Source organism: Pezoporus flaviventris, unplaced genomic scaffold, assembly GCF_033815535.1.
Source record: "Pezoporus flaviventris isolate CSIRO_AGI_PZ_B2104156 unplaced genomic scaffold, CSIRO_AGI_Pfla_v1 ptg000005l, whole genome shotgun sequence".
Taxonomy (NCBI): Eukaryota; Metazoa; Chordata; class Aves; order Psittaciformes; family Psittacidae; genus Pezoporus; species Pezoporus flaviventris.
The window spans coordinates 3,435,097-3,460,340 of record NW_026892553.1 but is presented as its reverse complement, the minus strand read 5'-3'; the positions used below and the strand labels follow the sequence as shown (position 1 = coordinate 3,460,340).

The following is a 25,244-nucleotide window of genomic DNA, read 5'->3' as shown; positions in this document are numbered from 1 at the left end:
GTAAGTCATTACGTACAGGCTGGAGTATTTCTATGGCTCTCTGCTGGGCTTTTCTAAGCACAGACTCCAAAACTGTACACAAAGCCCAAGTATCCATACCCGCAGTGTAGCTTGTGGATGTAAAACAAACTCCCTCCTTGCTCGATCACTGCTTGTGCTTGTGTATCCACTCCTTGTGGTAGGCATATAATTTACTTGGAGTTGCTTGTCATTTCCCAGAAGGCTTTGATAACTAATGACTGCTTATTACTTTCCTTTCTCGTTGCAATTCGTGCATGTTATTGGTAGTTATTTTGCATTTACTTCCACATCACTAGTGAAAATGTGTAGAGAGAAACTGGAATTTCCCCACCCTTCATTTACAAGTGAGCAAACAGCCCAGGAATCTCCTGCCTGGGCAAAATAGCAGAGCACAGGAAGACGGTGAAGGTGAGATATATCCCATGCATAAAATCACAGATGATGTGGACAAGGTGATCACTCTTCCTTGCAATAGGACTAGCCTTAAGGCTAGGGAACATAGCTGAAACGAAGCAGTAGGCTCCGAGTGAGATACTTTTCTGGTAAATTTTAGTTGCGGAACTTGTGATGTTATGGTAGCTAAAATTTTAGATATTCAAGAAGGCTTGGGCAAGCCAATGGAAGAAATAGCCATCTATTACATTTAAGATACCATTCTTGGCTCATGAAACCTGAATTGCTGGAGGCTGAAAACAAATTATGGCAAAGTATTCTTAGCTACCACTTTCCCTGTTTGTATTTTCTGTATGTTCTTTGCTTTCTCGGCCAGTAGAATATTGGATCTTTAACCTGATTCTGGACATAGCTTTTCATTTGGTGATATAGAACTTCCGAGATATGTCAGTTGGCTGGTTTGCTGCATTTACTCAGTTTTTCTGGGGGAAATAAATATATAGAATCATAGAATCATAGAATCGTTAGGATTGGAAAGGACCTTAAGATCATCTAGTTCCAACCCCCTGCCGTGGGCGGGGACACCTTATGCTAAATCATATCATATTGTAGGACTTCAGAATTCAAGATGCATTTTGAAATGAACTAAAAAGCTTAGATAAAAAAGTTTAGATAAACATAAGAAATCTAGTAGGAACTTCCTTCACTGTGTCTATCTGAAATTTTTATCCCCTGCTGTCACAGCAATGTGATCAGCAGAGATAAATTCATTGTCTTTTCCATACGGCTGAGATATTTCTTTAGCTCATTTTGGACACACGTGGCAAAATTTGCTGCTAAGTTTGTCCCGTGGCTCTAAAAAAGCCCAAGAGTGTTTGCTTTGATGGTGAGAATGAAATCGTGAATATCAAGGATCTTTCTTAAGGTGTCAATCTAGGAGCATCGTCTCAAATAAGCTTCCTTTTTTATCTCTAAGTAAGCTTTTTAAAACTTGCTACAAAATATGAAAGATGTAGATGGGAAAATATAACCATAAAGCTGAGGCAGGGATGCAGTAAGAGGCTCTTCACTTGCGCTTCATGCATTCAACATGAGTACAAAAGTGATTCTTGCAGTTTCCTCTAGTCAGTGACTTCTCTTGCCTTTGTAGTGTGGGGCAAAGTATACACTAAACTGTTTAACAATATTATAACAAACAACCTTTCTATACTACATTTCTGTAAATACACACACATACACGACCTTAGCTCTATTTACATTTTTTAAATATCAGTATATACAGGATGGGATATGGACTCTCGTGTTTCTATTTCATATTCAGACTAACACAGTGTTGACTGAAGATTTTTTCCATGGTACTTTTCCATAACATAATCTGGATACATAAGTATGTTTGGCATTGTGATACTAGTTTCTAAAGTTGTGAAAATCTTGCTGTAGCATTTACCTTATTAGGACCAGTGCAATTTATTCTGTACATAGAGTATCTCCACAGCTTAACAGCCACAACTGTGCCACTGAACTTCTCTCACATCCATGTGAGAACACACTTTCCAAAGCACCTCACCCTCTGCATAAATCAGTTCCTCCTCTGGAATGATTCTGGCATAAACACAGGCATACAGACACACATTTTCAACACATCAGGACAGTTCTTTTTCCTTCTCATATGAGAACAAGTCATGCTAACAGAAGCATGCTTTGTACCCACGTAAATTCATCCACACAATAGGAAAGAGTTGTACGGGCTCTGACTGCGAAAGTGTTGTTAAATCATATTGTACAAAAGATTAAAAGTGAAATGACAATGAACTTGAATAAACTTGCTCTGAGAAATTAACTGTATCACCTCCAAAACTGCCTTCACAATCAATACTACAGTTCACAGTCTGCCTCCAACTGAATCTACAAATGGTAATTTTGTACCTGTTCCTTCCAGGTGTTTTACCACTGTAGTAAAAACAGAATAAAAAAAGACAGTCTCAGCTTGGGCACCTTCCTCAAGCTTTGCTTTTTGAATAGTTTCCTTCCTGAGATCTCGCTGAACCAGATACTATTCACATATTCCTATATTCACACTGTTGCTTCTGCTCTGCTTTCCAGGGCAGAGCTGCACTGTATTTGCCACAATTGGCATGGCTTGGATTCCAGTGTCATTAACTGTGAGGGGCGAGGGGAACAAAACACTGGTCTGATGTTAACATTTTTGTTTTTCCTTTCTTGAAAAACATTCTGGGTGAATGAACACCAAGTTTGCGGGATTCTTCTGAAAAACTCTTGGTCAGGGACAAGGTTGATACAGATTGACAGAAAACTTCAGAGGCAACACAGTTCGGTAATACACCTCTCTGAGAAATGTCCTGCTAGCAATGACATGAAGGAAATTTGCAGGTTTTTTTTTAACTCATCAATAATCTGTTGCTCTTACTTTCATGTGTATGAAACTTTCAGGGAAATGAAATGAGCAGGATGGATGTTTTCAGTTGCCCACAGCCATGAGGTCCACAAAAGGGACAACTGAGTGGCTGGACACTGAACAAGCTCAATTTTGGCTGCAGATCACATTTAGTATTAGTAGCACTACTAGGCTCGGTAAAAGAACATTCTCGGCAACTTTTCCATGTTGTAGGATTAGTTTTGAAGTGAATAAATACTTAGAAACTGGTTACTTTGAAACCTTCATTAAGTAAAAGTACCTCACAAAGGGAAAAGCGGTTATAATGTCATGTTGATCACAGTGACCTGCTGAGGAACATAATGGACAGAAGCTGCTGAACAAACTAAGGTACTGGAATGTTAAAAATACTCAGCTGAAAACTGCGCACCAGTTGAGACCTGATATCCTCAGCCGAAAACTGCACACCAAACGAGACCTGATATCCATATAGTCATGGACACAGGCTACATTAGATGCTCTAGAAAAAGGCACCAAAAAAATCAAAATATATAATATTTAAATATTCATTTAAATGAATAGGCCTTGGTCCTCCTAATTAATGACTTGCTATTACTTTTCAATGTTTTATTTCCCTATAAAAGACTGTTTGGGTGGGCTCTTGCTAAGCTTTAAATTTCAAAGACATATTGTTGCCTTTTTATGGTATATCTCTTGCTTTTTTGATTGTGAGACCTAGAGTAAAAGAAATTCTAAATTTAGTTTTTCTTATTCAGCCATTGTTATATCTACAGGTATCATAACTTCCCTTTTACAGTCTTTCACATGAATAAAAATCCTAACTTCTTTGATTATTGCTCTTCTCTGAACTTCTCAAATACTGCTGTGTTGAGACTGGGGATGCAGAACACTTGTTTGCAATCTTATTGTTTGAGGCAATGGAGAAAGTCAGACACAGGAAAACAGCATCTGCGACAGAGATTTTAGACGCAAGTTCTTGCTGAGCACTCAAGCACTTTCAAAAAGTCACTTCTCACTTGATTTCTTTTATATTGAAATTTCAGATCTGCCTTATGACATTGCTCAAGTACACACATATTTCATCTCATAGAAAAGATTTGTTTGGCTTCTTGTGGATGCGTGGCAGTGATACCAGCGGAGGCGCAGAAGTAGCTGTGTGTGACCCAAAGGCCCATGGAGCTGAGGTATGTCCCTTTTGTCTCTTGTCATTTAATTGCTCTTAAAGCTCCATCTTTGCACAATCCTATTAAAAGGAAAATAATCTTTAAAAGTGACCTAGCCTAAACAGTTCTGTATTTTAAATGCAAATTCTCTCTCAGTATCGAGTACTGGTAACTTCGGTCCTACTTTCTTCCATGCTCTTTATTTTCTGAAGGATGAACATTCCTCGTACACACTCCCCATTTCAGCCCAAAGCATTCATCTTCTATGGTTGAGTTACAGACCTTTAAAAATAGGATTGCAATGGAAATGCTGACATGCCAGCTGGCTGTTGCTGCAATGACACATTCACAATAGGCAGCTCTCTTCAGCAGGCTCAGCAACAGGGAGCTGGTGACAGTTAGCTTTGTGAAACAGGTTGCTATCATTTAATCAGGGACTACAGCAGCACAGCCTCTTACACTACATATTTGTTTGTACGATGGTTGACTTCTGAGTAGAAAGAAATCAGCATGGGAAAGCTTTCTGGGCCATGGGGTGCACCAGCTTGTTCCCTCAGTCACGCTAATCTCATCAGAATTATTTGGCCATTAAGAAGGGTTTGAGGCTTCCTTTGCTAGCTTTATGTAAAGGACAGAGCTCACTGATAAGTCACGCAGAGTGTTTAAACAGAAACTCAGTGTCATTGAGGCAGTTTTGCATCCCTAAAAATACGTATTTTTGATAGTATCTATCTAGTGTGTTCCATCTCCAAGATCAATCAGTGATGGAGAAATAATAGGGTGGTTTTTTTTTTTCATCCATGGTCTTTTTTCTGCCCCCTCGGGTTTGGAAATACTGTAGTCTTTCTCTCTAAATACATGCTTGGAAACAAAGGAGTCCATCCCCTTGGTGTTTGTAACCACGGTGAAGCAGGCTGCTCCACTCTCCTCCAGCCCTGCACGCAGCTTGCTCGCGCTCCTCACCTCACCGAGCGCACAGGAGGAGCCAGGCTGTAGTTTCCCACTTTCCAGCCGCCTGTGTTTCCTGTCCTGCCGCCTCCAGAGCAAACAGCACCGAAGTTTTGGGGTTTCTTCTCCTCCGTCACCTGAGGAACAGCCGCCCTGCCACAGCCGGGGGGCTGCCGGCGCTCATGACGGGAACCCACAGCGCCCAAGGTAAGGGCCGGCCGTGAAGGGACCCCCTTTGCCCGATCGCTCTTTCCACCCCTTCGCTTTGCTTTGTTTCAAGCCCCCCCCGGAACCCCTCCCTCAGCCTCAGCCGGAACGTCCAGGTGCCGTCACCGCACCAGCGGCCGCTCCCTCCCTGCCCCGCCGCGGCTCCTTCCCCGCTGTCCGCAGCCGGAGCCCACCCCGTGCCTCAGGCCGGGACCCGGCCACCCCCTTCCCGCCCCGACCCTGTCCCCCTCAGTGCGGCGCAGACCGGCCGAGGGGACGCTGACGTCACCGCGCGTCACCGCGCCCCCCCCCCCATGCAGGGGATTCTCCGACCCGCCCTGACGTCACCCCCATGCCGCGCAGGCCCCGCCCCCGGCCGCCGCCATGTTGGGGGGTGTGCGCGGGGGAGCGTAGAGCGGCGCCGCCCCCGCCGGCCGGCAGCAGCAGCGGCGGCAGCGGCAGGAGCAGCAGCAACCGTAGCCGGAGCTCCGCCGCCGCGCTCCATGGGCAGCAGGAGCGGGCCCGCCGCGGCCGCACGCCGCCTCTGAGCCGGGGAATGCGCAGCGGCTGCCCGGCTAGCAGGAGAGCCGGGACATGGTGCCGTTCGCTCCGCTGGAGGAGGCGGAGGAGCCGGAGCCCTGCCACAAAATGGAGCTGTACGTGAGCGGCGGCGAGGTCAGTGTGGGGCCGGGGCGGGCGGGGCTCCCCGCGGGCACCTGCCTCCCCACCGCCGGCCCCTGGGAGCGACCGGGCCGGGGGTGCGGGTGGAGGGTGGGCGGGCGGACCGCAACGCCCCCGGTCCCTCCGCTCCGGCCCCCGCGCCGCGGGTCTCCCCCCGCTTCGCCTCGCCTCGCCGCCCCCGGTCTGTCCGCCTCCCTCCGCCCTCCGGTTCCCGGCGCTCTCGGCGCCGCCGCTTCCCCGCCTCCCTCGGGATCTCCGGCGCTGCCGCTCGGCCTCCGCCCCCTTGGCCTGCTCGCGTCTCGTCCCCCGGAGCTGCCGTGCCGGGACTGGCCGCCTGGGAGCTCGTCCCGTCCCGGGGAGGTGGCGGCCGCCAGGCGCGCCCCGCACGCCGCCGGAGGGCCCGTTCCCGCGGGCCTTCCATGCCGCCCCTCCGCGGCTGTGGCCGGCGGCAACGCCTCACAGCCCGCGCTGCGCCCGGGGCGGCCCCGGGAGTGGGGAGCGACGGCGAAGGGCGCAGCCCGGGGAGAGGGGTTTAGAGCGGGGCGGCCCGGCTGCGGGGGTAACGCGTGGTGGAGGGTTGGCGGCCGGTGTGCTCCCAGTCGCCTCTGCCCGATGTTAACGTCACGGTTAACAACATACAGCTCGGGAGGACGTTTGTAAACTCGGGTCTGTGGCCATAGCTCCCGTGGAAAGTTACTTTAACTTCTTGGGAGAAGCTGGGTGTGCGTGCAGGGAGGTTGTCACTGGGAGAGGTCCCTTCGCTTTTTCATTGGGTAACTCTACGGTAATTATAATACAACTAACAGAAAGAACCCGGAGCATTCTCCAGACGTGTATATCCAGACTGAGTTTTGGATGCTTAAACGTAAAGAACGAGGAATGACTTCGAGAGTGTCTTTGAGGTATTGCTTAGCACTCTAAGTGCATCCATAAGCAAGTACCAAATGCTATTCCAAATACAATAAATGGTTAAACTGGTTATGCCTTAATAGTGTATGTGTCTCGGCAGAATGTGACATTGAGTATTAAAACTTCTGCACTTCTAAATCAGAAGGGTAGGATTGTGTGTCAAGTATCATCAGGTATGACAAATAAAAGATTGTGCCTAGGTGTATTAGGCACATGAAAGATGTTATCTAAATAAAGCTTATTAAAACTGGTCAGACTTGCTCTCCATGATGCACTGGTCTTTCCTTATCATAAATAAAAAGGTCGGTAGCAAATTCATCTCTAAGTACAAAGTGTGCAAAACTGGTGTTGTTAAAATTTTGGGAAAAGTGAAAGGACAAGATCCTTTAAAGGATCTTGTTGAAATGTTATTCTCTGATAAAAAAATGACACCTACAAAGTTAAAAAAACCACCACAGTAGTTCCCAGCAGGAATAAAGCCATGAGGTTTTACATTTCTTTGTTTGGCTTTTAATTTTACTTTCTGTAGCTGTGTCTACAGAGTGCCTCTTCTAAGTACTATAATTACTGGATATGCATTTCCACACCACAACTGCTGCACTTTAACACTTTAAAATTTCCTAATGATCTCATAATACTTGATTCAGTCCCTGTACCTTAATAGTAGAGAAATCCTAATTATGTTAGTGAAGCTGCAGGTAAGGATTAAGAAGTCAGCAGAACATATTAAGGCTTATTTGTTTATCTTATGGTTTGTAAAAATAGTATGCTGTAGTTCCGGTATGAAGCTTATTGAAGGTCTGAGAGCTTTTTTTGGCCCCATTGACCTGTTCTTCAAGAGCGTTGTGATACATCAGTGTTCAGGTAATGAATCTTGCAAGTATCGCAGCTGAAACGCGAACACGTGTGGTTGTTGTGTGTGTCTCAGTGTTTTTTAGCTGGACTAACACCCCTCCACCAAGGCTGATGCTTTTTTTCAGAGTGCAACGTTCAGAGCTGCTTTTGTATGCGGATCTTGTCATAAATATTGTATTGGGAGTTACTGAGAGCGGCTGGAGAACTAGCCCCAACATGGCAAGGCTCAGACAGGTAGTTCTGCCTGTGGTGGTGGCATTTAAGTTACCTTCGAATGTTTGACTGGGCCAGGGCTAACAGAGGAACATGAGCTTGGCAGTGTATTGTGGTAGGAGCCTGGTTCTGAAGTCATGCCTGTCTAGCCCACAGAGCATAGGACAGTGGAGTTCCAGCTGAAAGAGCTCTGTGTTCCTAATCTGAATGCAACTGTTTGCAACAGGCGTTGTTTAAATTGCATTTTCCTCAAGCCTGTACATGAACTACTTACTTAACAGGGTCTGTGTAAAACTATTGCAGTTGTACTCTGACATCGTGTTTATTACGTCTGTGTTGCATTTGGCTAGGAGCATTTGAAACTTCATTTATAGCAAAACCAGTTCCTTAAAGTTGTGTGTGAAGTTCCCAAATTATATTAACAAATACTCGTTGTTATAACACTTTACAGCACATCCCTGGGATGCACTTAATATACTTTCCACTTGCTAGAATTCCACATTCACGTGGTTTGGGGATTTAGCACAGGTTTAATTTACATTAAAATGAATTTTCGTTTGGATTCCTTTAAATTTTATAGAATTGATTATAGCCTTTAATGCTTACTACAACCTTATCTCAGCAGTCTGATAGATCTCTGTGACCTTGGCCTTGCTGGAACTGCAGTCAGCAGTGAAACTGAAATAATCCTATATTGTGAAGACAGACTTACTTGTGTTAACTGGTGCTTTTGTTCATCAGTTGTGGCATAGCAGGAGAAATCTGAGAAAGTTTTCTCCAGAGGAATCTGCTTGTTGACTAAATTTCGGATTATATTATTAGAAATAAGCGCGTTCCCAGTGAAGCAGTGCTTGTGTTGACTTGATGGAGCAAAAACAGTTGGCAAGGGAAGGAGGTGATTTTTAAGGTAGGAAACAAATTTTCATGTTTTGAGGCGTGAAAACAACATGAACCTTTGGAAGAAATTTAGGATTGAATGATTTTTCCCTTTTTTACTTTGAATGTCTTTGAAGTGCTGAGGATTGCATTTTGGACTGTGCCTTGTGCTGTTCTGTCATATTCCTGTGACAGTGTCACTTGTGGAGCAGGTTTAGTGACTCTGGGAATTCTTTAGGTCTAGGTAGGAAGGGTCAGTGCCTAGCAGTCTAAGCTTCAAATACTGAGTGAACTTCTTTCCTCCTAAATATAGGATTAATAAGTATTTTCATGGCAATAAAAATAGTACAACAATCAAATAGGTGTTGATTATAATCAGCCATTGTAGATGACTACAATATGATTGCAGTCTACAAAGGAAGAGGAAAGTAAATGTTAACATTTTATTGACCAAACTGAATGAAATGCAGGAATAACTGGAAATGGGCAGAATACAGTAAATTTTGGATTTTCTGCCTTATTAATGCAAATAGCCTTACATTTGAAAGGAGAAGTGTAATTGACTTCAGTGCATGCAGTTTGCAGTACGCAAATGTTGTGAATTGCGTAAATGTGTCCTGGGACTCAAGTATTTGTTTTTGAAATAGACACTTCAGAAGTGAGTTGCTTAATTGGCTGACAGTGACAAGGAAGACGAGGTTGAAACAACAAAGTGACTGGAAGCTGGGCTGCATTGAGAGCTGCTGCTTGTTCGTGAGTTGAGCTTTGCTGCTGTTGTCTATAAGCTGTTGCCTATGGCAGTTTGAATAAATATATCGTTGATTTTGGCCAGTGTTTGCAGCCCATCCTCTGAAGCATGTTCTGAGCTTGGTCTATCAAAGGCCACTGAATTTTGTCAGTGTTAAGAGTTGCATAACTCCTTTGTGAGTAATTACTGGCAGTGACGTGGATGACTCAGCTACCTCGTTTAGTGCATCTGAAAACCTCCACAATTAGATTGTGTTATGTTAAGAAAAGAAGGTAATAGTATTGCCTGTAACTTGAATTAAGTGCCCTCAGCCATTGCAACAATGTGCAGTTTTTTAGAAAGGCTTCTGAGAACAAGCTGTCTTAAAAAAAAAAGTAAAAAAAAAAAAGTAAGCACATTAGTACACTTAAAAGCAAAACAATGAATGTCTTTATGCATTGAAAAGTGCTGCAGTGTAATAATGATGATAATTCTGTTTTGATATACCACTTTTAAAGATCATTTTGGAAATCTGCAATGTTATTCTGAGTCTCTAAAAGGAGCAGGAGGTTTGTTTGAGGTGGCTCTCCTTGATACCTGCAGGATAACTTTGGAGAGACTTCACAATAACACCGAATCAGAAGAATGGTATGACTTGTTAACTTGCATCAAATTTTAATATTTATGTAGATTAACTTTTTACTATGTTAAGAATAAAATTTGAAGTATGTTGTTTTCATTAAGTGTAAATCTTAACCTTTTCTAGTGTTCTCCTTTCTGCCATTAAACATGATTTGGTGACTGGCTGCTTTATGCCCTTTTATCCCGGAGTTACAGTCATCTCCTAAGCAGGCAGTAGTTAAAAGATCTCAAGTCCTTACTGGTTCAGTGGTCTCTGTGCTTGTGGTTAGGTTTGTGTCTGGTCGCAGCTCTAACTGGTCTGAGGCACATGTAGCTCTCCTCTAATCTCTGGTATTGGGAAGGATCAAAATGTTTTCTTAAAATAGTAATTATATGTTGCTGCAAGTTTGTTATCCGGTCTGAATGTATTACTTATTTGCCACAGGAAAAGAACTTTGTAACTTTCTGTAGTAAGGTAGATGTCTGTTTAAGGTAGATTGCTTTATCTTCCTGTTTTACTTGGTATGTTTAAAGAGAGAGTGAGTTACCTGCCCTCTTCCCTTTGTGAGAGGAACTGAGGGAATGAGGCTAGCGGTGGATGAGAAAACTCGGCATCAACCTGCGGAGTCTCGGGTGGACGCTGCCATCAGCAGTCATTCTTCCTCTGGTCACATTGTGGTAGGGTAGGACTCGGCTGTTGGTGGTGTAACTCAGTATTGGGTAAACCTGAGAACCCTTCTTCACACTCCACTTTGTGGGGCTGGCTGTTGTAGTGGGGAAAACTGTTCCTTCCCAAAAGCATGCCAGCCCAGGCAGTAAAGAGTACTGAATCTTGCTTAGGATGCTCCACGCACTGAGAATATGTACTGTTTAAGAAAAAACAATCAGCAGTTGATTGGAGAAAAGTTGTGAACGTTTTGTAGGAAAACCAGGTGCCTTTAAGCTTCAGTTTTGTTCATGGTGGCTTTTAAGCATTCAAAAAAGAAAAACCCTCTCACCTGTTTGTCTGTTCACAGAATCCCCAGATTTTTCAAACCTATCTCAGGAAATAAGATTCAGTAGTCCAATGTGTTGCTAATCAGTTTAATGATGCAAACTCTGTGCAGATGTAATTTGGAATAAATGAGGAACAAATGTGGTTGTCTTCACAGGACTTTTTTCAAAAGATACTTTATTTTCAAAGCCTTTTTGAAATAATTGGGGTTTCTAGTGTAAGCTTCCACTCTAACATTTTGAAATGCGTATTTGAAGTAATACTTCTGTATGTGGGGAAGCAAACTGGTTATTCCTGTGTTCATTTGGAAGAACTTAGAGGTCTAGGTCTGGTGACTGTAGCTGTGGTAACTTAGCAAATTAAGCACAGTGAAGGAGGAACCACAGAGGATGCAGAAGCCTTTGTTCATCCTTATGTAGAATTTTACCTGTTTGAAGCCAGACAAGATTATATGTGAGTGGTGATGAGTAACACTTTCTACATCTAATAATAGTATGATTATAAAATTCCCTGTTCTGCTTTTCCTCTATTTTTTTAAAATTCTGTTTGAATGCCTAAATGGAGATGTGTAAAAAGCAGAGCAGAGTGAACCAGCTGTACACCTTCTACAGTTTTTCCTTGTAGTTAGGCGTTTTGCTGACCATTTGTTTAGCTTATTTCTGCCAAAACCTATAGACCCACCAAACCATAATGCATTTACTGTATGAACAATTAAAACGTCTTTCACATGGGAGGGAAGATGGTGCAAATCTTTGGTAATACTGGAATTCTTCTGCTGTAATTACCAGAGGGAAAACCTGTGCAACAGTAGTTAAGCCTTTTGCCAGCTCACAAAAGCCCTTTGGACATTCTCCTAAGGCAGTAGGGTATAGTCCCAGCGAGTCATGGGATCTATTGCAGCTATTTAAATCAGGAGGCAGTTTGACATTGGAGGATTGGGTCTCTTAGCCTGCACCTCTGGAAAAGTAAGTCTCTTACCTCTCAGGTTGTCTCATCTTTTATGTAGCTGTTCTAGTTATTTTTATACTAATCAAGAATGGGCAATATTTTCTATCACTTTCTCATTTTGTCTTTGGAAAGCATGAACGTTGTTTGCCTAAATGTCTGAGTTTAGTTTGTGTTCTAATGAGAGTTAATATTTAAAATGTTCGGTTAGTTGCAGAACTTCAGCAGTACTGAACAACAAAATGGTTCCTGGATGAAAATCTCTGTCAGAGTAATGGTACTTGCTTCTTGCCAGCCTGATCTAGTTGATGTCCCTGCTCATGGGGAGGGGGGGGGGGGGTGTTGGACTAAATGACCTTTAAAGGCCCCTTTCAATGGAAACTATTCTGTGGTTCTTTCACCTGCTCTCATGGAAACGTGCTTTCCAGTTCTCCATAATTAAATATGTGTGTTTGTAGATATTTAGTAAAGACTTGGAGGTTGAAATAGTTTGGTATATGTTTGTGCATAAATATTTATGATTATATCACTAAAAGTGGTCCCAGTTGGCTGTGGAAACAGAGTTTTGGATTTGGTTTCCACGGAGGTGGGAATTAAGTGTTAAATTTTTTGCCTTATATGAGAGATAGTGAGCACTTTCATTGCTGAAACTTAGCCAATATAAGTATCTGTACAGAAGAGTAGCGATTTGATTTTTGTCATTGAAATTTGTAACTAAATAACTAAAGAAAGTACTAGATTCTGGGTCACAATTCAACAGGTTGGAGGTGGTTTTGTTTTGTTTTAATGGACAGTGACCAGGATTCACAAACAGAGAAGGTAAAAGCATGGTCGTGACTTTCAGGCACCTGAACAAGGAAGTCTTTGGACTTTGGCAGACATCCCAGTCTTTGTAGAGACTGGACAGGAAAAAAAGCCCCATACGCAACAGTGAAGGGGGAAAGTGTATGATAGGAAGTTGTTAATTAAGATGGCATTTGATTACCCACCATAAAAATCCAATAACTGAATACATTTGTTTTGCCAGAAAGCTGAAAGTATGCTTTATATGGTGTGCTCAGGAACTGTGTAGATCGAATAACATGCTGATTTTTGTTTCAAAACCCTGTTCCAAAGGTGACAGCTTTCTGTATCTGATTGCCTGGAATTTAGCTGCTGTTTTCAGTGTATGAACAATTCTTCTGTCTGGTAGTATTGCTTCCAGAGCTTAAATTATATAGCAATACTTGGAAAATGCTGACCACATTTAAAGAAAGAAAAGGCAAAATGCCCTGTAAGTTCACTTCAAATAAGCCCATGAGTGAAGAATTGTATTTGATTTCTGAGCCCCTGGAACATGGACACCCATTTTACTACTGGGTCCAGATAAGTTTTTTTGGACAACTTTGGTGGGCCTCACATTGATTCACACTTGAATGTAACCTAGTGATACTGTGAAAAGAAAGTACATGACAGTGAAATGTAGACCAGTTTTGGTTGGAAGGCACCTTCAAAGGTTGCCTTGTTCAACCCTCCTGCAACCAGCAGGGACATCCTCAACTAGATGAGGTTGCCCAGAACCACGTTCAGCCTGGCCTTTAGTATCTCCAGGGACGGCACATACCTGGTTCATATCTGGTCTGAGTTTTGGCATTATTTCTCAATATATTCAGTTAATTCGTATAACAACAAGTATATTGCGTGTTTGGTCCATCCCAGTATCTAATTTGGTAAAAATATTAATGCAAAAAAGAGTTGATACTTAGCAAATTAGTTAGTAGCATTGCAGTGTATGTGAGATTTTTGAATCTAGGGTAATGGGTTAGTGGGTTTTGGCCTTGAGAGATTACGGTGGCAGTGCATGATAGGTACAAATAATGAATATGTTGAATATGCCAGTCCTTGGTGAAACTGACAGATTATAGGTAATGTGAAATGTGTGTGTAAACCGTGGTTAAAATAGAAACATAGAGAAGAGTGAAAGTAACCAAAGTCTCATGCTACTTTACTTGATAATCTTTTCTTTAGTGAATCCAAAAATGAGCGCTGATATCTTGCTAGAAAAATTGGAGATACCAGAATCATTCATTTAGCACTTAGCTCCTCAAAGCTGTACTTGAAATCAGGAGTCCTAAAAGAAGCAGTAGAAGTGGTTGAGGGTTTGCTTAGATGATGCAATCATGGTGGTATAAACCTGTCCCTTCAGCCCTACCCGTCTGTCGAGTTTCCTGTTTTGGTTTTAAACAGGGGCATGGTCTACATTTCAAGTTCTTTCTAATCGTGTTTTACCAATTCGCATACTGATAATTATGCCATAGTGCAGTATCTTAGGCATGTATTTTAAGTAAATTTAGAAGTGTAAGAAAAAAAGCGTCGTTATCTGGTCTAAGAGCTTAGTTGGTTTCAGTTCTGTTTTCAGGAAAAAAGTGGTTTGAGTTTCCTTATGTTATTTCTGGTTAGCGTTTTGCTGTGTGAGACTGATGCCACATGAAGGTAGAAATGCTGACAGATTAACATACAAATAAATTAGCAATTATCAGTAGCAAAATCCATAATTGGCTTCACCCATTTTGTCAGGTATTTTCAGTTTTTAATTAATTTTAATTTAATTTGCATGTTTAAATGGAGCACGTCCTTCAGAGTCACTGGGGTTTTGTCAAGTTTCAGTTGTTAAGCACCATCGTTACTTAGAGCTTCAACTAAATAACTTATAAACTTTTTTTACTGTGACTGTGGACTCTTGTCTTCTTTTTACTGCTGTTTGGAGGTGGGGAGGGGGTTGGTAATTGATAGCAAGTATTGTGCTGGTTTAAGAGCATGTCATTAAGAGCATGTCATTTATTTGCTTCTGTCCAGATGCATATCATACTTTACTGCCTGTCAAAGATGTGCTTTTGAAATTGATCCAGAAGTATTTTAATATACGAAGCTAGTTTCTGAAGTACTTAAAATTTGAGTATTCTATTTGCTAGATATTTAAATAACCTCTGAGACAAGCCAATTTTTAGAGGAATCTAAATTTTTAAAGAAATAGGTGATTATTTTGGGCGTAAGAATTCTGTGGTGTGTATTCTCTGTACTACCTGCTCTTGCCCTTCTCGCTCTTGCCCTGAAAAGACTCAAAATCACTTCTGAATCTTTTCTTCTTAAACTGCAGTTAACTGTCAGCAGCAGATTGTAGGTGTCTGAAAAGCATCTGCAACGTAAGTTTTGTGCTTACCAGAAAAGTTTTGCGTTGCTGTCATCTTGTATGGATGGTATCTGTAGCTTTTAAAGAAGGAATTTTAAATTCATTCCAATTAAATAACACTATCCAACAGCATTTACAAAGGGATATGCTAAATCATACATAAGGGAGATGCTAAATATAATGTCTAAGTAGTAGTATTTGTTTGAAACTCCAGTTTTAGAGTGACAAGAGCATCAGTTTCCATTTGTGTGCTCTGAAGTGTGAATTGGGTCAAATGATGAACTCTGCTTATTTAAAATTTTTAGGTCTTAACTTTGTTTTTGTTTTTCTTCTGCATTCCCTTTCTTTCCCCTCTGTAGCTAAATGGCCTTAAAATGGCAGATGAGCCTATGGAAGAAGGTGAACCATATGCCTACCATGTAAGTATATTCGATAGATGTTCATTTGAGACGCTTATTAGCGTGACTTGCTTTTGAAGCAAAAGTCATGCATTTCCTGCTCTTTAATAACTTTTGAGCCTGTCGTTTTATGTGACCAGATCTGAAGAGGCTCCAAGCCTCAAAGGTGATTTTGAAAATTAGTACCTGGGTAGGGGCCTTGTTTGGGAAAGTTTGTCCCATGAGGTTATGGAAAACCGATTCTATGTGCTGGAGAAAACATTGACAGGTCCCTCAACCTTGGGAAATGCTCTGTCCAGCCTTGAACCATTTATCCACAGAGCGCTTAACGTTGCTCTTATTACACTGTCATCTGTTTGTTTGTGTTTTTTTTTTTTGTGATGTAGTTGTGGTACATTTGTCTAGAAGGTGCTTAATTCCTGCTATTTTAAACCAGAATTTTTACACCAGTGTGTTAATTTGACTTGCATAGAAATATCCCAAATAAACTCTGTTGAGTGTGATTTTGACCAGTGATTCGGTGATGTGCATATTTAGGAAATGCTAAAGATCAGTGTTCTGTGTGTTGGCTAAATCTTGGACTGAATTTCAGGCTAATTCTGTACGTAGTGAAATGCCTGAGTTCGCATGGAAAAATTTGCCATCAGTTTTCAGCATGCCCATCCATGTATTTTTGAACAGAATCATGGAAGAAGGTATCAAGTAGATTTTACTGCCAGCTGTAACCACTGCTTTGTGTTGCAATAACTTCTTGAGTAAGTGATTTGGAGAATAAACTCTTGGGGATAGAAACGTGGTAATTGGACTTTTCCTGGTGTGGAGTAAGCAAATAAACAGTCAGTGTTGTAGTCGTATTACATGTAGCAAAGAAAGATGCGCAATGGGTTGTCTCAATCTTTTGCTGTGCTTGAACCAGAAGGATGTTGCTGAGCTTGTTTGTTAGGTGCTTGGAGCTACATACCAGTCAAGCTGCAACAAAGTAAGATGGCACAAAGCCATAAATGATTGTAGAGTTTCTTTCAGTGCTTTGTTCTCTTGAACTACTGAGAATAGTTGCCTCTTGTGCCAGGCAGCTCGGTGGGAGCTGGTACCTGAACCCTGAGATGGATGTGCTGTTCAACCAGCAGAGTACAAAACCAGATAACCAGATTTCCAGTTCATGGAGGCCAAACCAGAAATGGAAGTGAAACAGGCTTATATATCTGTTCTACTTCTTACCTGCTTGTTTCTTGTTGATGATGCAGAGGTCCTCTTATACTTCAGTCATGCCAATTTTTAGTACTTTAATGATTCTTAAGTGAGATCTTTTGCAAAGGTAAAACACTTTATAAAAAATAACTCATTTCATACATCTCAAGTTATTCTTTATTTGCATGGAAAACATTTTCCTTCTCGGTTCACATTTAGAAATACTCTGTCAGTCTCCTCAGCAACCACATGTGATGTCACAGGCTAATGACTCAAGGTGGGTGATAAACAGAAGAGCAGGTGAACTCTTAAAGATCTTTTCTCATGCATAGGTTCACAGCGTTAAGGAATACAAATTAGGATGGTGAAGTAAAAAGGCATTTAAATAGACTATTTACATATTTCATAGAAAGAACCACCCATTAAGTCTCTTGTACAGCTACACAACTCGCTGCTTTCATCTGTTGTCAGATGACTTGAAATGCTGGTGTTCTTACCTGCCTTAAATTCCAGGCACGTGCTTAAAATAAGATATGTGCATCTTTCCGATGAATATTTACATGTACCGTCAGCAAGGTGGAGGGATGAAATGAAGTTGGCATGTGTACACTGTATCGTAAATGTATGTCAGCTGTTTACTTGTTTTAATGTGTGGTCTTCATAGAACTGTTTGGGTTGGAAGGAACCTTAAAGCTCCTCCAGTTCCAACCCCCTGCCATAGGCAGTGACACCTTCCACTAGACCAGGTTGCTCCGAGTCCTCCCTGTCCAGCCTGGCCTTAAACACTCCCCGGTATGCAAGACTTTCTGTATTCAGCCTGACTATAGAATGCTGTTTTTAACTGAAGCCAACCATTTCATTAAGTGGCCAGGTCTTTTTCTGGTGCTGTTTGTACTTGTTGTTGAAGGAGAGCAATGCACTGTGTTAGGGTTAGGGTGTTTTTCTGGTCTCTGCTAAGAGAAGTTTTCAAGATGAAGACCTAAAGAGAGGATAGGAGGATAGTTAATAATAATTTGGATACCCTAAAAGCAACGTACTGCAAATCAGGTGTGATTGGGATGTATTTTTTGTGTACAAGAAGTTTATTGGTATTCTTGGTAGGGCAAAGAGGTGCTGCTCCTTTTCTACATGTAAGCTGAGATTGCTGTTGTAGGCCTTAGCACGTAGTTTTAAGTTTCAAGGGTGCTTATTTTGGCATGTTGCTTGTTTTGGCTCACACAAACTTCTCTTACACCGTGAGAGCTGCAATACATCATCTGATTTGTTTTCATCATGAATGTTTGTCTTTTCACAATTGAGGGCGCTGTGCTCTGCTTTGCTAAAGATGAGAGTAACAGGAAGAAGTGAACAGTTCAGAATTAACCTCAGCTTTCCAAAGGTCGTCTCCATACAAGATAGTCCTTCCATGAACTCTGCACTCCAGAGCTGTTTCTTCTGTTGAATTCAAGAATTCTCAGAGTTCTTAAATGACTCACAAATAGGACATTTGTGCTCTTCAAATGATGCATATTCCTCTAGCTGCAAATGGATGACCATATTTATTATTTGCTGCTGTGAAAAGCAATCATTACTGAAATGATTAAATTCAATTTAGGTTTCATTAAGACTGTTTCAGGAAAGGGGAAGATGAGAAGACTAGCAACTGAGAAAACTAAAGGCTGCTAAACAAAAGTGAAGCACAGAAGGATCATCTTAGACTTAGTTTAAAGATCTGTGCATTTATTCCTTTCATGCAAGAAAATCCATCTTTGCTGTAGCTGTAATTTATGACAAAAGTAAATAAGCATTCTTTGAGAATTTTACTTCAGTTTAGAAATTTCTGTTTATGAAAGGATGGATGGGAAAATTCTTCATTTGAACAGCTTTCTTGTCATACTAGAATTTAAAACATTAAGAAACCCAAAGAAAACAGAACCCACACCCCCCAAAGAAAACCCCAAACAAACAAAACACCAGCAAAGAAAAGAGGAGGCATTTGTGTGCATTTCTAATGATACTTGACTCATTCAGGCCTGTTCATTGCTGCTTTTTGTTTGTCTTGAAATAATAGGATGAAGGAAGTGTGAAAGAAATTCCTATTACACACCATGTGAAAGAAGGCTGTGAGAAAGCAGATCCAGCACAGTTTGAACTCCTTAAGGTTCTTGGACAGGGATCATTTGGAAAGGTAAGATAATTTTTTATTTGATGTTCAGTTTAAACCTGCTTTGTCTTACTCCCCTTATTTCACTAATACTGCAAGGGAAGGTATAAACCTAACACATCTGAGTGCAGATAGATATGCCTGTGGAAATTGCCCTGTTTTGAAGTTTCTACCCTGTTTTGCAGTTGGGTGGGGAGTGGGAGGTGTTACATTTTTTCTATGATAGCATTTCTGTCTTGTTTTTAGAGGAAAAGGAGATGTCTTTTTCCATAGACCTGTCCAGGCATTCCTGAAAGTTACTGCTGAGGCAGAGTTGCTGGGGATGTTTGAAAAGATACTGACAAATTTCATCTTTTTCAATCTTACTCTGGTGCCAAGGCAGCACTTTTTATAGCAGTACACCCAATCATACCAGACACTGAGGGACAGCAGCCTCAGTCTTTAGGCAGGAAGGGTCAGTCAGTAGCAGATTTTGGGAGGGCTGCCATGGAAAGCTGTGGTTTGCTTTCACTGAAAAGAGGCACATCTGTGCTTCACTTGGACTGGCATCTGCAGTTTCATGGGGATAATTGTACCAACAGTACGGAATTTGGCCGGTTGGATTATAGAATCACAGAATACCAGGTTGGAAGGGACCTCAGGGATCATCTGGTCCAACCCTTCTAGGCCAAGCGTGACCTAGGCTAGATGTCCCAGCATTCTCTCAAGGTGAATCTTAAAAGTGTCTGGTGTTGGGGAATCCACCACTTACCTGGGGAGATGATTCCAGTGACTGGTTGTTCTCCTGCGTGCAGTTGGTATCTCCCCAGGACTAACTTGTGCCCATTACCCCTTGTCTTTTTCATGTGAAAAGATTTAGGTGTGGGTTTTATACAACAGCTCTTGTGCTGGCAAGCTCTGTTTGCCTAATGCCATGGCTATCTGAAGCAAATCCATGGTGTTTTCAACTGCCTCAGGATTTTGTTGCACCATCTGCTGTGGAATCAGACTGAACAATAACTCTATTCTGTATAGGTTGCTTTTTATCTTCTGTAGCTTGGGTTCATGCTTGGGAGGCACCAGTGGTGTAATAGACACTTCTGGAGGCTCTTCTGGAGGAGGTAGTGATTTGTCTTTTAATGATGGTACTTCACATGCTGTGAATGTTTGACTTTTTTCAGTATACAAAATTTGTATTGATGTAGATATGGGAGAATGATTGTGGTAGTTTGGAACTTGAATCAGCGTAACAGTAAATAACCTGGGAAATGTATTTCAGGTTTTTTATTTTGCTCTATCTGTCAAGTAATGTGCAGCTAAAAGACACTAAGTGAACAATCAGTCAAATAGCATGTAGAAGAAATATGGCAATTTTTTGGTTACACTGATGTTTTCGTAGTGTACCATTTGGAGTCATGTTGCAGAAATGAAAACAAGACTGTAGTATCTCAGTCACTAGTTTTAAACACGAGTTGAAATACTAATCCCAGTGTATAAGAAGCTAATTTATTGTTTTAAACCAGACTCAAACTAGATCTTTTGCAGCTTCAAGTAAGCAATCTGTTTTATACATGCTTCTGTTTTCCTGTTCTTGTGCTGGTTTTATTTGTCTCATGGCAAGAACAAATCTCTGCATAGAGTTGTATGTGGGGAGGAAGACATTAGGAAGGCATTTTGGAAATGATAGTTCAGAAATAGACTTTAAAGTATTTCTTCATGCTTTACAGCTTAGGAAATATTTGTTTATCTGGTAATGTTGGTTGGCAATTCCCTCATACACATCTTGAGAGCTTAAAAGGCTCTGTGCATTTATTACTCCTGACTTGAGATGTATTAAGCTATCTTAGGTTAGTACATCTGGTACCGACCTTTTAGCCCTGACTCAGATTCTTACTTCCCAGAGTTCAGACTCCGGACAGCCTAAAGAAAGCTCTTGCTCAGAATCCTGCCAGCTTGGTGAGACATCTGTTTTAGGGCTCTCAAAACCTGGCAGTGCTTGGTTGAGGAACTAGCTTTAAGAACTGGATGGTGACTGTTGCAAATCTGAGCAGAGCTCATTTTGTCTACTATTTGTGGCTTTCTATTGAAAAGGGAAAACAAACAACAAAGATCAGTGAGTGGTGCCTTGATGGTGTTTGTGTTAATCCCTCTAGTTCATACTTCCCAGGGATCTCCCTTTGGGTTTAGCAAACACAAGGTTGGTTTTCCCTGATCTATTATAGTGCTACAGCCCATCCTCTACCTGTCTTTTCTGACATCTGTGCAGGATTTAACAATGCTTCACAGAAATAGAGGGTTAAACTTCATGTCCATTACTGAATTTCTCTCTTCAGCCTTTGATAATCTAAAGCTTTAGCACCTGATCTGCTGAAGATGATCTTCGATTAGCTTAGTTGAATCATCTTGCACATGTGGCCACTTTGAATCTGCTTTTCAATTGAATAGCCAGTCATTGCATCTCTGCAAGGTGCAGGCTTTGTCTGCACGTTAAATAGTAGTAGTTTTGAGTACTACTTGAGTAGTACTACAACTATGCTTGAGCAGTTTTGACTATCAACTTTTTTGGTTGTTATTGGCTGAAATTTGTAACTTGTATGTGAATTCCTTACATTCTCACAGGCTGCTAGTTAATAAGCACTAAAATACTTGTACAGGCTTATAAATACTTTTGTAATTGTGAGTGTATTACTCTACAGATGTTTTCTTATTTGCTGGTGTCTGAATTATTCCCTTTACTATTTGAGCGTCAACATCATATAACAGGAGAGCAGTGCTGCAGATCAGTCATTAGGCAAAATTTAAACAAAGAGCCCAATAACCTTGAAACACAATGACATTTTTCTACAAACTAGAGCTTAAAATAAAAACAGCCCCTCTCCCAACCCTGTGGAACGTGGTCAGTGGCAGTGTATGAATTTCTCATTCTAAAATGGAGAATGTTGCCAGCTTGTATGCTTATTTTTTAAAAAGCTAATTTCTAGTTATCTAATAATTTCTAATGAAGTATATGTGTAAACAAATCTGGTGTTAATGAAAACATGAATAAGGTAAGATCACAGAGGCCATTTTGGGTAGCTCTTGGCATTCTCTTGTGATCATACATCATTTTTTTTTTATGGTACAAACATTCCTCATGATAATTGCTATTATAAGAACAGCAGCTTGGAAACAGGAGCGCATACCGAGCCATTTTGTAAATTGAAAGACTACTAGTTAGAATATTACTCACTGGAGATACATGTATTTGTACTGCATGATTTTATCTAATACTATGCTTTTCTTAGTGTCGAGTTATATACCATCTATCTTTAAAACTCCCCTGGAAATAAAAGAGTAGAAAGACCTGTTGGAGTTGCTATTCCAGGGGGAAAGGGTGCTTTGATCTTGAATGGTGAGGTTTCCTTGCTTTCATCTTGGCACTCTTACAGAATTCATTAATACAACCTGTTACATATTTCAGACTTGGGTCTTAAAACTCAAAAAACTCTTAGGAGGTGCCAGACCAGGGGCACCTCCAGAATTGTCCTTCTCCAAGTAAGGAATATAAAGACACAGATTTATACAAGTACTTATCAAATAAGTACTTATTTAAATGGCTTGCTGTAGGAAAGAATGCGTAGTTTATAATGAAGCTTAATACTTCAGAGAGCTTGGTGGTGTACGTACCTCTAATCTGATTAAGGGAATGTAATTTTGTTCTTCCTTTAAAGGTGTATACTTAGGAAAGAACACCGAAAGCTGTCTGAAATAAAAAGGATGTTTGCAAATCCTTTGTGATAGTTGCGTATTTGATTACTAAGCTTGCTGATGCAAAAAGACATTATGAATGTTTGGCATCCTTTTCATTGCATGGACTTTTCGAGGAGTGGGATGGGACTAGGGACATGCTATCTCCTTGTCTGTATTAATGAAGTTTAAGGTAAAGACATAAAATAATGTGTTTTATTTTATTTAAGTCAGCTTAATCTAGTGTTTACGTAAAAGATTTTCAGGAGTAATTTTAAAAATGGGGTTTGTATTACCAGGTCTTCCTTGTACGGAAAATAATTGGCCCTGATGCTGGGCAACTTTATGCAATGAAAGTATTGAAAAAAGCTTCTTTAAAAGGTACGTGTGTGAACCTCTGTCTCTTAAATGACTCATGTAAATATTCTTTTTAAAAGCTTTTTTTTGGGTTTGGTTTGGTTTGTTTTTTTCTGCTACGTATTTTTGAGTGAGTTCATAACTGTTCTCTGATGGTAGCTTTTGTCTGGAGTAACTTGTAAGCTCATGTTTTAGAATTATTTTAAATCTGGCCAAATAGCTTTAGGTATGTGGTTAACAGTGCTCTTTCAAACTTTAAAATTGCATCATTTAATTTCGTTTAGTCTGATCATTATATGAAACCAAATTAATTTCATAAACACTTTTCCTTTTGTCTGAAGTTAGAGCTCTACTGTGGTTAAAATTGGTCAGTCATTCCTTCTTATAGGTGCCATAGCAAGCTAGCTTACTGGTTTGTCATTCGGAAGAAACTGTAATGCATGCAAGTTCACTGTGCATAAAGAGGGATTGTTACTAGTTGGGGAGGAAAAAGTAATCTTAGAAGACAGAAAATATATGTTCAGTCCAGATAGTTAATTCAGAGACTGAAGTTAGCTGCCTAGAAATACAGATGTGAGCTTTTTCTTGAAAGTAATGTAGATTATAAGAAAATATTGGAATGTGTTGGAGGGGAAGGAAATTGAAGACAATAATGAATATCGGTCAAGGAATTAAAAAAACAGAGTTTTGTTATCTGAAAGCATGTGTTTTGTGAGAGACTTTAAAGTTATAAACAAATAACAAGGAAAAGTATTGCTTTAGAAATAACTTCTGTTCAATTTGTATTATACCAGATATTTTTGCTTCATCCTAGTCTTTTCCTTTTTCCCCTCAGTTCGGGATAGAGTTCGTACAAAAATGGAGAGAGATATATTAGTAGAAGTAAATCATCCATTTATCGTCAAACTGCACTATGGTTGGTATTTGGTTTTGCTACATTCTTTGAAAGTTTCTTTCATACTTGAAGGCATATCTGATCTTGTTCTTTCTCAGGTTTATAGTGCCCAAATTAGGTTCTAGCAACTTTAAATAATAGGGCTAGAAAAGAAGGTAAATTTTAGATTGAGTCCTCTTGAAATGAAAGATTTGGAAGATTCTGGCAAATTCTGCAGAGAGGTTTTTTTGGTTTTCATTGAGTAAAGCCAAAACACAATAATTCACATACTTGGTTTTTCCCTGTTTGAGAAAGGAGAAATGTCAGTATTTTAATGATCTCTTATGACTAAGATTGTCTTCTACAAGAAGCAGGTGATCATTCAGGAAGTTACCTCATGTGCTGCTGAGTTATTTTAGATCCATAACAAAAGTATTGCCTTTCATTGGAATTTCCAAGTTGTAAAAGCATTCAGATCTGTTTTGTAAATCATCTTTGTCACACAACCATTGATCTGTGTATTTATTTATTTATTTAAGCCTTTCAGACTGAAGGGAAGCTATATTTAATATTGGATTTTCTCAGGGGAGGAGATGTATTCACACGATTATCCAAAGAGGTAAGTACCTAAAATTTTATCTTCACTTAGTATTAAGAGTTTTTGTCAATATAGTATTGTCTTCTGTAGCTGTTTCCCCCATGTATCTTATCATAATCAAGTTTTTAATAACTTAGTTGGGCTTTCCATACATGTTCTAGAATAAATTCTGTAACCTTAAGTAACATGAGTGTGTATTGATTAGAAGTCTGAGTTTTAATTTGGTATCTGCAAAGTGCAGTTCTTTTGTCTAAAAATGTTTTGTTGCTTAGAAACCTAATTGAAGTAAATTAAAATTTAGCAACGAAGGAAGAGGATGTAGAAGTTCTCATGCTCATAGTCAGCTTAAGTGCTTCTGAAAGCCTGCATCTCTGAGAGATTTCTGCTGCATTGTAAAATTTCAGAATGCTGTAATACAAATCTTAATGCTTAATCTCACAAAGTGTAAATTGAGTATTTTTGAAAGCACTTCCTTTCATCTAACATGGGTGTGCAACTGCACCTTTAATTTTTCCTTTCGTTTTTTGCTTTTTTTTTGGAGTGAGAGCTTCAGAGGAGGGAATAGGATGCAGCCTGGTTTTTGTTGTGGGTTTTTTTTAAACCTTTTTCATTAGGTATTTATTATATGCTACCTTTAAGTATTATGAACATGTTTATGAGACTTTTCTTTCTCCAAACTTGTCAAATTTTCATAAAAGATTTCAATTTTTAATGGCAATTTCTCAACAACTTCTCAGTAAGAGGGCTTTTCAGTGTTTTCACCCATGTAAATACCTTTGTATTGCTAATACATAGGAAATAACACTTTCTTAAATGGGAAAATGGGGTATGTGGCTGGTCCTT

At 40.4% G+C, this 25,244-nt stretch overlaps 1 protein-coding gene across 4 annotated transcripts in view; it reads left to right on the top strand.

Moving 5' to 3' along the window:
* Nucleotides 1–5,621: 5,621 nt before the first annotated feature.
* RPS6KA6 (ribosomal protein S6 kinase A6) overlaps nucleotides 5,622–25,244 on the top strand; it is a 41,915-nt gene continuing 22,292 nt past the window's right edge. For 3 of the 4 annotated variants that reach the window (XM_061445703.1, XM_061445702.1, XM_061445701.1), the window contains exons 1-6: nucleotides 5,622–5,823; nucleotides 15,498–15,557; nucleotides 18,775–18,891; nucleotides 22,872–22,953; nucleotides 23,765–23,845; nucleotides 24,343–24,422. In XM_061445703.1, coding sequence (XP_061301687.1) covers nucleotides 5,743–5,823; nucleotides 15,498–15,557; nucleotides 18,775–18,891; nucleotides 22,872–22,953; nucleotides 23,765–23,845; nucleotides 24,343–24,422 — 501 coding nt within the window. In that variant the 5' untranslated portion in view covers nucleotides 5,622–5,742. Of the gene's footprint in view, nucleotides 5,824–15,497; nucleotides 15,558–15,584; nucleotides 17,002–18,774; nucleotides 18,892–22,871; nucleotides 22,954–23,764; nucleotides 23,846–24,342; nucleotides 24,423–25,244 lie in introns of those variants that run through there. The other variant, XM_061445704.1, reaches the window with a different exon arrangement.